At 41.2% G+C, this 14,683-nt stretch overlaps 1 protein-coding gene across 1 annotated transcript; it reads right to left on the bottom strand.

The window, feature by feature from the left end:
- Positions 1-2,381: 2,381 nt before the first annotated feature.
- On the bottom strand, positions 2,382-3,876 carry LOC143856664 (uncharacterized). Its single transcript, XM_077366931.1, has 2 exons — positions 2,878-3,876; positions 2,382-2,765 (listed from the first exon to the last, which is right to left on the bottom strand). Exons 1-2 carry the CDS (start codon positions 3,874-3,876, stop codon positions 2,382-2,384), a joined length of 1,383 nt encoding a protein of 460 aa, XP_077223046.1.
- Positions 3,877-14,683: the final 10,807 nt, after the last annotated feature.

Consider the following 14,683-nt stretch of genomic DNA (forward strand, 5'->3'; position numbering starts at 1 on the left):
TTTGAGTTGCCCAAACCAATGCTAAACATGTCTTTTTCAAAACAGTATATTTGATTTCATACTCTAGCATTTTCTTGCTAATGTAGTAAATGGGCTTTTCTTTCTTAGACCCCACATCCTGCTGAGCAAGCATACAACCCATTGTTGTATCTGTGATAGACAAATACATCAACAACGGTTGACCAGGAATGATTGGGGATAGGACAGGAGGCAAAGACAAACACTGCTTGACCTTTTCAAATGCCTCCTGACATTCTTCATTCCATTTCTTGGAGGAATTCTTTTTCAATAACTTGAAGATGGGTTCACACGTCATAGTTAAATGAGATATGAATCTCCTCAAGTATTGTACCTTGCCAAGGAATCCACGAATCTGCTTTTCTGTCTTTGGTGGTTGCATTTCTTGGATTGCCTTGATCTTCTGAGGGTCCACTTTGATCCCTCTCTCGCTGACCATGAATCCAAGCAACTTTCCTGATGTGACCCCAAATACACATTTATTTGGGTTCAAGCGAAGTTGAAACTTTCGGATTCGCTCGAAGAATTTTCTCAAAGCGATTGTATGCTCTGGCCGAGTCTTGCCCTTGACAATCATGTCATCTACATAGACCTCGACTTCCTTATGAATCATGTCATGAAGAAGAGTAGTCGCAGCCCTTTGATATGTGGCACCAGCATTCTTGAGACCAAATGGCATCACTCTATAGCAATATGTCCCCCACTGAGTAATAAATGCCGTCTTCATCATGTCCTCAGGCGCCATTTTGATTTGGTTGTATCCTGAAAATCCATCAATGAAGGATAAGAGTGCATGACCGGCTGTATTGTTAACCAGGAGATCAATATTCGGAAGCGGAAAATCATCTTTCGGACTTACCTTATTCAAATCTCTGAAATCGACACACATCCTGACTTTCCCGTCCTTCTTGGGCACCGGTACAATATTTGCAAGCCATTCAGGGTACTCAACTACCTCGATGAATTTCACTTCTAGTAGTTTCTTAACCTCATCATGAACTTTCAACTCCCATTCTGTTTTAAGTTTCCAGAGTTTTTGCTTCTTCGGCTTGATGCCAGGGATTAGAGGTAATTTGTGTTGGACAATGTCCTCGCTCAATCCCGGCATGTCGTCGTAAGACCAAGCAAAAACCTCCTTAAACTCTTTTAGCAAGGTGATTAATTATTCGCGCTCCTCAGGAGATAAAATTTTGCCAATTCGTATTTCCCGAATTAAGGTTTCATCACCTATATTTATGGTTTCAATTTCCTCTTCAAGTGGTTTAGCTCGGCGACTCTCCTCTTATTGAATCATATGTTTGATTTCAAGGGGAGTTTCGTCCGCTACCTCATTAGAGGGGGAGTCTTGATTATCATTATTAGTTATTTGATCAGGTTTAGAAGCAGAATCAGTAGAAGAGATAAGTACAGGAATATAAGCAAAAGAGTCTTCTATTTCTTTAGAACGAATGATTACATCAGATGACTCGCCCACATCAGGCGTTACAGACTCTAAAACAGGATGAAAAAATAAGTCGACATCAGTATCGACACAACCAGAAACATGTACATACAAAGAATCAATGAAGATGTCATCAGATTCGAACTTGACGCCACCAAGAATAGACTCGTCACCCACTCCAGGAGTAGGACCGACCTCTACAGTACCTGCATCAAAAGAAAAGTTAGAAATGACAGACTCTGGGACGTACTCAGAAACTGACACAAATTTTGAAACGACTGACTCTTTTGAAGGGAATGGACTATACTGAAAGAATACTTGGGGTATAACCTGTGAGGTCCAGTTATCCAGAGGTCCCTCAGCTGGGGTAATGGAGTTTCTGGGGTTAATGAAAGGTGTGTCTCCACCAATCATTGTCACGATTGGTGCTTCAACTTGGAACAAGGAGTCTAGGAGCTCTGATTCAAAGTTCTCAACCCAATCTGAGTCTTGTTTCTCTGATTCAGCTGTCTCTGCAATCTGCTCAAAGAAAAAGTTTTTCGGCAGTTCATCTGCGAAGAAGATTTCAAGACCCGGCAGCTTTTTCCCAGTCTCATCATACCAAGGCTCAGAAAAACCATAAAATGGACAATCAGCCTCTTCCTTTCTGAATCTACCATTCATGATCATGCTGAACGGACCCATAGGAAATTCTAAACCCCGGCGGCGGCAATCAGCCCATTTCAACATGTATGCTTTCATCTCTTGGACTTCTTTTCGAGTAGGCTGATACCCTAACCCGAATAATCCATTTATCACCTTCATTAATGGCCACTCAGTCAGGCCTTGCAGGTTTCTTCCCAGGCCAGCTCCCAGGATATAACCAAACCGTCGCATCATCCTGGCGACATTAACATTGGTGCTTGATAGGAACATGATTTCCTCATTCATGGCTTCCTTTATAGTTATAGTAGAGACCCTCTAGTGAGAATCCTGTCAAGCTGACATCCTTGGCACTTTCATCAACTGATTCTGCAGTTATCTGTCCAATTTTCGGCTCTGGATCTCCTCGTACTGTAATCACCCTGTTATTCTGGACGAATTTCAATTTCTGGTGCAGCGTTGAAGGAATAACTCTGACCTTATGCAGCCAAGGTCGGCCCAGAAGAAGAAAGAAAGAGGTTTTGATATCAAGTACTTGGAATTCAACTTCAAAAGTCTCTTCCCCAATCTCGACTTCTGTTGCTAATGTCCCAATCACACCTCTTCTAGTGCCATCATATGCTAAGATACCCTGTTCAGATGGTATGAAATCTTGGTCCAAACCCTAGGGTAGTGGCAGTACTTAACGGGCAAACATTCAAAGCTGACCCATTATCTATTAGGACTTCCGGCACTCTCTTTTTGTTACAGATTATGGTGATCCGGAGAGGGCGAACATGATCTCTTCCTTCTGGAGGGAGGTCTTTGTCAGTAAAAGACAAATCCTGGGAAGCTCTTGTCGCGGCCACTAAACTAACCAGTTCATCAGGAGTAATCTCAACTGATACTTGGGATGAATTCAGTTCTCGGAGTACTACCTGTCTGTGCTTTGGCGATGCCAGCAATAAACCCCATATGGACACATTGGCTTGCGTTTTCTTTAGCTGATTCAACAAGTTATCTTCTTCTCCATCGAGTCTCTGATTCTGTTTCTGATTATCACCAGCTCTTGCAACTTCAGCCGGATTCTCTACTCTGATCTCGGCCGGTTTGAAAACTCGTCCACCACGTGTAACATGGCGGAGCTCATCACATTGATCATCTAGAAGTGATAAGTCTTCATCCTCTAGCCTTAAAACATAGGGGACTTCTTCGTTGTTCTCTTCTTCATATCTGAGGACATATGAACATTCAGCAGATTCTGCAGATTCCCCAGCCCGAGCAGACAGTACATAAGGCTTCTCATTTTCTGCATCTTCATCTCCCTCTTCCCATCTTAGCACATATGGTTCTTCAGAGATTACTGCGCAGATAAGGGAGTAATCCAAAATAACTTCCTCTGTAAGGATTGCATAAACATTTGGTGGAGGGGTTGCATGTGTTGGTAAAGGATTACGAGTGACATTAGGAGTCTCAATGGTAATTTTCTTCGCCTCGATCATGTCCTGAATCTTATGCTTTAAGGCCATACATCTATCAGTCAGATGTCCGACACTCTGATGATATTCACAAAAGTAATCCTTCCTCCAATATCTCGGGAGAGGATTCGGAGCCTCTCTAGGCTCTAGCAGCTCAATCTTCTTGTCTCTCAGCAGCTTTTTCAATGCTACCGAAAGAGAATATGGCAAAGGATTGAATCGTGTCGGCTCCTTCCTCTCTGGGCGACCTTCGTTAAAGTTTACCCTCCGTGCTGGCGGAGCGGTATTCACATTGTGAACTTCCTTAGGTGCCACCATTGGTCTTTTTCCTTCTCTTGAATCAGAAGGAACCCTCGATCTCAAACCCTTAGACAATGCATACAGAGTTCATTGCCTATCTTCTAGAAGGAGATCCAAAGACATATAAAGAGGTAATGTCCCTTCCAGATTCTTCATTCTGGAAAGAAGCTGTCAAGAGTGAAATAGACTCCATTTTGAGTAATAGGACATGGATCTTGACAGATCCGCCTCCTGGTTGCAAACCTATTGGTTGCAAGTGGATCTTTAGGAAGAAATTAAAAAGTGATGGAACTATAGATAAATATAAAGCTAGATTAGTAGCTAAAGGGTTCAAGCAAAAAGAAGGAATGGACTTCTTTGACACCTATTCACCTGTAACCAGAATAACTACAATAAGAATCTTAATTGCCATAGCTGCAATCTATAACCTAGAAATCCATCAAATGGATGTCAAAACTGCATTTCTGAATGGTGAATTAGATGAGGAGATCTATATGGATCAACCTGAAGGCTTTGTAATCCAAGGCCAAGAGCAAAATGTGTGTAAACTTATAAAATCTCTATATGGTTTGAAACAAGCCCCAAACCAATGACATGAGAAGTTTGATAGTGTGATGCTATAAATGGATTTATAATAAATAAATCAGATAAGTGTGTATACAGCAAACTTAGTGGGGATAGTGGTGTTATTGTTTGTCTGTATGTAGATGATATGTTAATCATCGGAGCAGACATTAGTGTAATTAAAGGCACTAAAAAAAATTTATCAAATAATTTTGATATGAAAGATCTGGGAAAGGCAGATGTAATCCTGGGTATCAAAATTAAAACAAACACAGAAGAAATAATTCTATCTCAGTCTCATTATGTAGAAAAAATTCTTAGAAGGTTTAATCAATTTGATTGTATACCTGTGGCTACCCATATGATTCTAGTATAAGATTATGTAAGAATAAAGGAAGTGGAGTAAATCCACTTGAATATTCTAGAGTTATAGGGAGTCTAATGTATTTGATGAACTGCACTAGGCCAGACATAGCCTATGCAGTGGGTAGACTCAGTAGCTATACCAGTAATGCTGGTAGTGATCACTGGGAAGCTCTAATTAGAGTATTGAAATATCTTAAAAGAACCATAGACTATGGTTTGCATTTTACTAAATATCCTGTTGTACTATAAGGGTATCGCGATGCAAATTGGGTATCTGGATTTGAGACCAAATCAAGGAGTGGATATGTTTTCACTCTAGGAAGTGCAGCAGTTTCTTGAAAATCAACCAAGCAAACGTGTGTAGCCAGATCGACTATGGAGTCTGAGTTTATTGCTTTAGAGAAAGCAAGTGATGAAGCTGAATGGCTTAGAAACCTTCTGACTGATATTCCATTTTGGAATAAGCCAGTACCAGGTATTACAATCCACTGTGATTGTCAAGCTGCTATTGGAAGAGCAGGTAATAATGTATATAATGGTAAATCCCGACACATTCGTCGGAGGCATAACTCCATAAGACAGTTGTTGAAGAATGGAGTGATAACCATTGATTATGTAAGATCAAGTGATAATATATCAGATTGTCTTACAAAATGACTAAATAAAAATTTAGTCATGAGCACATCGAGGGGGATGGGGCTGAAGCCCACTGTTTAGATCACCTATAACAAGAACCTAACCTATCTGACTGGAGATCCCAAGAAGTAGATTCAATGGGAAAAATAAATTACTTGAGTGATCTGTTTTGTAAATTAAGTTCACTAAGCCTATCCCTATGGTGTGGGTGCATCTTGTAACAAAAAGAGGATGAGTTGTAGGACTCTTAATGTTATCTATAGCTAACTAGCTGATTGTCAGTGGGGTGCGTAGTTACAGGGCACTCCTGATAGATACACCTATATGAGTGTGGAAGTGCGGCCGCTTCCTATGAGAATTGGCTAATTTATTTAGAGCGCTCATGAAAACAGGACATAGCACATGGCCGAAAAGTGCGACACCGTATGAACTTGCTTATGCCGTCTATGTTGTGTGTGGTATGTTGTCTCAGTTTATTACTAAAAGTGCTTGGTTCAAGACGTATGTTCACCGAGTACTTGATAAACTCGATATACCTACACTAAGTAAAGGTTCAAGTCAAAAGGACACCTCTACTGATGCATAACACATCTTGCCTTGATGAAATCTATTTGCATTTATGATTTATTTATTTCTTGTAATTTTGAATTAGTGGGGGATTGTTGACTTTTTATGTGAAAAAAGTCTTTTTGTAATTCAAACTTATAATGGGGTGTTTTTAGTCATTATATGTATGCTTTTGGGCTTCTCATTCAAATTGCTTGGGCTTTCCTCCAAAAAGACTAAAGTCATGAGAAAACTTTAGTCCTAGATGAGAAGTGTGAGAGGATGAGAGTGGCCATATATATACTTTCACTCTCTTAGCCTTGTGAATGAGCAAGAGGTCATGGGGATCCTACGCGCACGGATCGCCCACTTGGGTCCGGTAGGCTTTTGATCTTACCACACGCGCGCGCCGCCCGGCACGGCGTGGCGGCCACTTAAGGCTTTTCTTTTTCTATTATTTATTTTTCCTTTTAACGGTCAAGAATTTATTTATTTTGTTTTAACTCTTTTTTACCGTTTGAGATTCCTTAATCGTGGTTTAGTGACCGTTTGAAAAACGTGTCTCACGCACTAAAAGAGTGCGACGTTTCACCCTAACGTGTCGATTACCTTTCTATAAAATAGGACAGCGAAGATTCTGCGTGCCTCAACTCGATAAGTGATCTAACAATTTCTCTTTTTCTTTAGAGATTATTATTGCAGAAAATAGTATTATTGATCTCTGTCTTTAAGTTGTGAGGTTAATTTGTTATAAGGTATTCTCGAATCCTAAATTACAGATTTGCACATCAATTTTCTAACACCAGGTAGTCCTCTCCACAGGTCGCCCCTTCCGTGAGTCGAACACAGGGCTTGCGGCTGCTCTGATACTAAATGTTAAGTAACTTACCGATACGCCAAAAGCTCTAGAGCTGATGGAACACGTTAGGCAAGGCCCATTAAACCTGTCAATGTTAGGTACCTTACCAATACGTCAAAGCTCCAGAGCTGATGGAATGCATTAGGCAAGGCCCTTTAAACTTGTCCCATACCAGGCTGGGTCCCACCCAGTCCCATACCTAGGCGGGCCCCCACATAGGAACGTAACACTTAGTGAATATGGAATAAAGAGTTTCTTTTGGTGGAGGAAAGCCTCCTTATTTATCCTTATGTTTTGAAGAAGAAGATGTGAGTATTTCTCTATGAAAACTTCCTCTTTAACTTCAGTTTATCATTTGTTTTAATGCAAGTTTTTCTACCTATCAAACAGCCCTTACACCTGCTTGTTATCGGCCCCAAATCCCATGTTTAACCACCACTTCAAATCCTAGATCAGCCTCGTTTTTTCTAGTAAAACCCAGTCATGAAATCCTAGCCAAACTATCTCTCGATTCCCATTAACAATCAGCCCCTTTAGCCCACTTTAGTTCTCCGATTCTCAGCCTTGTTGCTGCTATCACCCTTATCCTATGACTTAGCAACTCATTGTTCAAATATCTTTCTTGCTTCTTGATTTTTATAACAATCATATCCACATACTTGATATTTGAGCTTCCGCTATCTCCGCCCCTGCGGCACTAGGACCATTAACTTCCTCATTATTTATGTTGCTATGTGCGCCCGAGCGTCTTTTTTTTGTAACCAGCTACTTTGGAGAAAAATTACCTATTTAGGGTTGAAGGGGGCGAATGATGTCTCTAGGGGGGCGAATTTAAGCTCCCATTTTAGAAATTGGTAAAAGTGATGCTTCGACACATTGAAGGGAGAAACACAAGATTTACTGAACATGACATTCTGTTAAGAAAAACTCTTTGTTATCTGCTCTAACACCTTACATTTGGCACACATGTGCAAGATCTAATCCATTCATGTAGTGGGCCACATCTGAACAAGCTACAAGGAGTTATCTCGGGGTTTAGCCTCTCAATTGGTTAAGGCTTTGTTCTTCAACTTTGAGGTCGAAGATTTAATTTCAACAAGTAATCTCAATTGTGCACAGTTAAGGCGCAAAAGACTTCAATTGAATGTTAGGATCGTTCTATGCAACTTTCTAGCCTGCTGCCATTCTACAATTGGAATGTGCATAGTGTTAGATTGAGAGATGCAAGTTATAACATCCAAGTTGTTTGATTCCCAAAATTTAATGCGAATGGTAATCAATTCGTCATCTGGAATTGGATTACAGGCGATTGAGAATAAGAGGGGAACTCACTTCTTCCTTAGGCTCTTAATGCCTTTTAGTGAAACAAAAGACTTTTAGTTACTAAAATGCAAGTCTGAATGTAGAGGAATGTAGGAATGCAAACGACAACAATAAAACAATAGACATTCGGTCAAATACAACAAAGAGCACAAACAAACACCAATACATTGATGTAGAATGGAAACTAAAAGGTAATGCTCACCACGAGGATAATTCCATTTCTCCTAGAAATTTGTACTCTTGGGTTAAAGTTACAAACCAATATAACTAAAAACTATGGCAAAAACTAAGACAAAGTAAATTAAGACATATTGAAAGGTTCAAGATAGACCTGGCAAAATCGACCCGTTACGGCAAGTCGACCCAACCCACCCGCAAATTTGCGGGTATGGGTTGGCATTTGAGTGACCCGTCAAAATTGACCCGCGGGTCACCCAACCCGTCAAAACATGGGCTGGGTCGGGTGAACCCGCTGGCACCCACATTTCGTTTTTCTTCTTCTTCTTTTTTGGTTCGAGCGGATACCGGCCACATTTCCTAACTCGCAACAAAGACTCAACCCACCCGCAGATGATGCGGGTCATTTTTTACCCAACCCCCACCCCCCGTTTGCCAGGTCTAGTTCAAGACCTCTTCTATGGACACCATCATCTCCTTTTATATTTTTTCCAGGGAAACTGTTTGTACTGCCCCTTACTTCATGTAGGAAACCTGTCATAATTGTCTTCAATCAACAACACATATCTAATTTCAAATTTCAATCCGTTAAAAATAACCATAGTTGTCTCTATTTTAGGGAATAATCGGTGGTGAATAATTGTCCAAAATCTAAGGAATTAATATCTAATGAATGATGCGGTCTCACAAAACTGCTCCTATCTTAATTTCAAAAAAAGGATTTGATAGGGTCCATCGCAAAACTGCAGCCACATAGGCTCACTTTCCAACAGACTTTGTCATTTTTCATGAGGTGGCAGGTCTCTCATGCAACAGACCTTCCGCGAAATGCCTTCTGCGATGGACCCTAGCAAATCCCTTCAAAAAATGGGGCTAAACGCTTATCTTTTTTTCTTAATAATCCTCTTATACATGTTGCCTATGTAACTAATCTCTCAAATATCTTCACCTACCCATTTCCTTTAATCTGTTCTAAATTATAGAAAGCCACTGACCATAAAAAAAATAAAAAAGGAAAATGAACTCACAATAGTATGTGTTATTGCTGTTGTGGTGTCAATCCTACCTGAACCACTAAAAAGAAAGAATAAGAGATAAAACAAAATAATCTAAGAAACCAAATGAAGCCACGTTTCATCTACAGAAACTAGCCTCAAAGAAGGGTATCTGAGTTTTTGGTGTGAATCCAAGAGGAAGAAGAATCAGGACGCGTCCTTTTCCATGACCCATATTAGAGTTCCACTAACTAGGGTTTCATCGAAAAGTATAATCCATTCACGCACACTCACACGCCCTACCATTAAATTTTTCAAAAGTTAACTCCATGATTGCTAGGAATTGTCTAGAAGTACCCCCACGTATACACGCGCACTTCGGATTTGCGCATTAGCTGTCTTAGGATTTGAATTTCTTGGTGGGGGGGGGGGGGGGGGGCGTAGAGTATAAATAACACCCCACTTTCCTACTAAAGCTCGTGTGGCATTCATGCTTGAACTTAGAACATTAGCTGGTTGGTGTTGATTTCCTACAGTTGTTGAGGTCGCGTAATTTGGAAAGGTTCAGTGTTTAAATCAGAAGGTTGGGGTTTTCTTTTTTAATTGGTAAAGAGTTGGTTAATGATGTCTTTGAGGAAGGGTTTTCTGTTGGTGGTTCTTCTTGCTTGCTTATTGTTTGCGGCAGAAAGCCGCATTTCAAGAAAAGTCATTGGTGGCAATGTTGGAGCTAGCTTAGCAAGTGGCCACAAGGCGGGCTCCGGATCTGGTTTTGGTTCGGGCTCGGGCTCTGGCTATGGTTCGGGCTCAGGCTTTGGATATGGTTCGGGCTCTGGGTCTGGTTATGGCTCGGGCTCAGGCTCGGGCTATGGATCAGGGTCAGGCTCAGGCTCCGGATCCGGCTATGGCTCAGGCTCTGGATCCGGCTATGGCTCAGGCTCAGGCTCAAGTTATGGCTCGGGCTCGGGCTCCGGATCCGGCTATGGTTCGGGCTCGGGCTCGGGCTCTGGGTCTGGTTATGGCTCAGGCTCAGGCTCTGGCTCAGGCTCTGGGTCTGGTTATGGCTCAGGCTTTGGCTCTGGTTCAGGCTCAGGCTCTGGCTCAGGCTCAGGCTCTGGCTACGGTTCAGGCTCAGGTTATGGAGCTGGTTCTGGCTTTGGTGGTGGCCAAGGCTATGGTTCTGGACAAGGTAGTGGTTATGGGAGTGGGTCAGGTCATGGGGAGGGGTATGGCTCTGGAAGTGGCGATGGGACAAGCTCTGGCTCTGGTTATGGAGCTGGGTCTGGGTCTGGGTCCGGATCCGGTTATGGGGATGGTGAAGGGAAGTAATGACTTACATGCATTAGACATTGTGCATTTTTTGACGATATATATACACATATGAGAAAACGGTTTCTACACACTAGTGTAGATAAGTTATCTACACACTAGTGTAGATAAGTTATCTACACACTAGCTTAAAATACAGTGGAGGCCCACATTCATTTGATTGGCCCTCACATAGATAGGTTGTCCACAAAAATCAGCTCCATAGGATCATCCTAACCATTCGAACTGTGGAGGCAAAAAATGGACAGATTTGTGAAGGTTTATACACGTCCATTTTACCTCCACAAACCGTAGGGTTGGGATGATCCTATGGAGTGTATTTTTTGTGGACACCCTATCTATGTAAGGGCCAATCAAATGAATGGTTTGGATCACCCAAACAATATGCCCTCCACTGTATTTTAAGCTAGTGTGTAGATAACTTATCTACACTTGTCTGTAGAAACCGTTCTCTCTCTCTCTCTCTCTCTCTCTCTCTCTCTCTCTATATATATATATATATATATATATATATATATATATATATGTTGAAAATAAATATGGATAGTTTGTATAGACAGGGTATATTGTATGATTCGGCCCTTCTTCCAAGGATACGACCTGTTAACGGAAATATCAGGACAACCATGTTTTAATAATTGCCGACTCAGTTCTTTTTTAATTGGCTTGTGACTTGTGAGTGCTTACTGGGAACTGTAATAACCTTTGAGAACACTTTAAATTATAAAAAAAACAAGATGGTGCAAATATCAAAAGAAAGGGCGATGATATTTTCACCCCCTGCCGTACGCATTCGACACCCCCCCCCCCCCTCTCCCCCGGGATATGCGTATTGTGTGTGTGTGTGTGTGGGGGGGGGGGGGGGGGGGGGGGGGGGTGTGTGTTTAAAAATATCATCGCCCCAAAACAAAACAAAATATGCATTAGACATTTCTTTATGGGAGATTATTTTTTCGCGCCCTCCTTTTAAAGTGAATTGTGGGCCGACTTTAACGCTTTTTGACGTCAAATCATGTTTAAAGGGCACATTATCCTGAGAGGGCGAGGGGTGCAAAATAGCGCCCTTCATTATTAACAAAAACAAGATATGTAACATGTGTTGATAATCAAGGAACTAATCGCCACATGCATTAGACATTTTTTTTTAGTTTCTTATTGATAAAGTGAGGTAGTAATTATAAGTCTTTCGGTGTAAAAGGGGTATAAAACAAATGTCACTCCCGTTTTTCAGTTGAAAAATGCACGTAAACTTTGTATTGCGTCTGTTTACACAGAAAGAAAGAGAGCCTTAACAAGCTGATCCCACTCCCTACCACATGTCTAAGGATAAGTTCATGAAAAGCCCCTAAAAAATAAGAAAAAAAAACAATTAGAAGTAACATACCTTTTTAGGGATTTCTTATGCTCTCTCTTCTCATGCCTCTCCAGGTTTCACCCCCGGCCCTCCCACATCAGCACATCTTTCACAATTGGACCCACAAATAATCCATGGAATAATTTTTCATTGTTCCCAAGTATGCCCCAAAGGTTTGCTTGTGGAATTCCTATGTGTAATAATTTTAATACATAGTGCATATTGATGGTCAAGATAAACTGTTAAAGTGCATGCAAACCCTTTGAAATATGTCTATATCATGAACAAAACTGCGTTAAACACTCAATCACATCTAGACGTGGTAAGATCACTTCTATGAGAGAAGAAGAAGAAGAAGAAGAAGGTGTGGTCTATGAGAACTGCCGAAAGTGTAAAAGGCAGGCAACATGATTTGAATGAGTCTATTACCTAAAGTGACAACAAAGGCCCATGAAGGCAAGCAACAAACTTTGTATTGGACAAACCACACATTGTACTATGTGTTGTCTCACTATAGACTTTTTTATTGTTGCGATAAGTCCTCTTTCTTCTTGAGGAATGATAGAATGAAAGGTGCCCTTGTAAAAACAGCTTCAAGGGCGCTCTTATTGGTTGATTTTAGCACCGTTTGCTCAGCACAGTAGTTCACCTACTTCTCTCTTCACTACCTCCAGCTATTGGATCATCGATTTAGGAGCCTCTAACCATATGACAAGTAATTCTGCCTCCATTCATTTCTTTAAGCCCTTTCACTCTGCCTCTCATACAATTACTTTGGCCGGTAGGAACACTGCACCTCTTTCTGGTATTGATACTGTTTCTCCTCACTCTAGTCTTTCCTTGTCCTCTGTACTTTGTGTTCCTCAGTCACCATTTAATCTACTTTTTGTTAGACAAATTACAAGGAATCTTAATTGTTCTGTCTCTTTCTTTCCTTTCTATTGTGTTTTTGAGGATCTATCGACTGGGAAGACAATTGGTCCGGGCAGTGTGGTGGATGGTCTTTTATCGTCTTGATTGCATCCCTCCTTCTACCCTCCTTCTACTCTAAATGCATCAGTGGATCCTTATTAGTGGCACTGCTGTCTCGGTCATCCCTCACTTCAAAAGCTTCGGTAGGTATCCTTTATTCCTAGTCATGTCCCTTCTTTCCAGTGAAAATCATGTGAGCTTGGGAAGCACCATCGTATATCCTTTCCATCTCGAGTTATTAGTCGAGCCTCTACTCGCTTTGAGTAAGAAACATGACATAGTTTCCAAGTCAAGCGCTGAAGCAGAATATCAAGCCATGTCACATACAAGTAAAGAGCTTATCTGGTTGTGATCTCTCCTATCAGAGATTGGGTTCCCTTCACCTTCTCCAACACATCTTTATTGCTGCTATTAACATTGCTACCAATCCTATCTTCCATGAGAGAACCAAGCACATACATGTTTATTGTCATTTCATACACGAGAGAATTCAAAAGAGCGAGATATACGTCACCTTCACTTGATCAGTGGATCACCTAAATAAGGTATTTATCAAGGCGTTGAGTAAAGCTAAGCTAAATGATATTTGTAACAAGCTAGGAATGTATGATATCTACATTCCAGCTTGAGGGAAGTGTTACAAGGTGTATGTATTTGGGCAAGGGCATTATGATTTTTGTACTCTTTCTCTTTAATATATAAGGGAGCATCTGTCCATCTCACTCTTTTTCTCTCATTCTCTTCTCTTCTTCTCCTTTCTCAACAGTTCCCATTCAACAGGTTAACTCTCAACAATGTGATTTTTGAGCTGCCCTGCATCCCTTAGAAGCACCTGTCTGATGATCGATTCTAAGCTTGCAATAATGGAGATTAGGGCGGATCACCAATTCAAGTGGTCTGACGAGTTAGCAATCTTTTCCCTAAAATGATAAAGAAAAAGAAAAAAAATGTCAGAATTTTCTTTGATACTTACTATCTCAACAAGATATCACATTTGATAAAAAAAAATATTAACAAGAAATGGTACATAGAGCCATTAAAAAAATGGTACATATAAAAAGAAGGGCGCCGATATTCCCCCCCGCCCTTGTAGGCTATTCCTCCCTCCGCCCGCCACGGCTGGCTAACGTTAAACGTTAGGATTTAACGTATATGTCACTTTCCCACCATTTGACCTCTCTCTCTCTCTCTCTCTCTCTCCACACACACACAACAGGAACAGTTGGCGGGCCCAACAGAAACTGTTGGTGGAATGGTGGGCCCATCTTTGAACAACGTAGGCCCCGCCCATACCACACCATAGGATAATCCAAACCGTCCATTTGATGGGCCATAAATATAAATAGGTTGTGTCCCAAAATATCATTTCCATAGGCTGATCCTAGCCCTCCGATCTAAATAGAAACTACATGTTATGCAACCTCTATAGATTGTAGGGTTGTGATCATCCTATGGAAATGATTTTTGGGGCACAACCTATTTACATTGTGGCCCATCAAATGAATGTTTGGATCATTCTATGGAGTTGGTCGTAAAGTAACATTAAGGCCCGTCCACAACATAGGACGATCCAAGCTGTCCATGGTAGGCCCAATCGTAGGCCCCACCGATATTTTTCAAATTGAAGTGTACCGTCCGCAACATAGGATGATCCAAGCCGTCCATGGTTTTGATCATCCTATGGTGTGGTTCGTACCAATTTAGGCC

The sequence above is a fragment of the Tasmannia lanceolata genome, unplaced genomic scaffold (assembly GCF_043159265.1).
Source record: "Tasmannia lanceolata isolate RefF3 unplaced genomic scaffold, GAP_Taslan_0.1 ptg000023l, whole genome shotgun sequence".
NCBI lineage: Eukaryota > Viridiplantae > Streptophyta > Magnoliopsida > Canellales > Winteraceae > Tasmannia > Tasmannia lanceolata.

What these genes read in the sequence shown, in the direction of transcription:
- LOC143856664 (XM_077366931.1), bottom strand. Translation starts at nt 3,876, where the DNA reads ATGGTGGCACCTAAGGAAGTTCACAATGTGAATACCGCTCCGCCAGCA. An exon ending in CTCCAGAAGGAAGAGATCAT is followed by an intron (nt 2,766 to 2,877) that starts GTTCGCCCTCTC and finishes CCACTACCCTAG; the next exon opens with GGTTTGGACCAAGATTTCAT.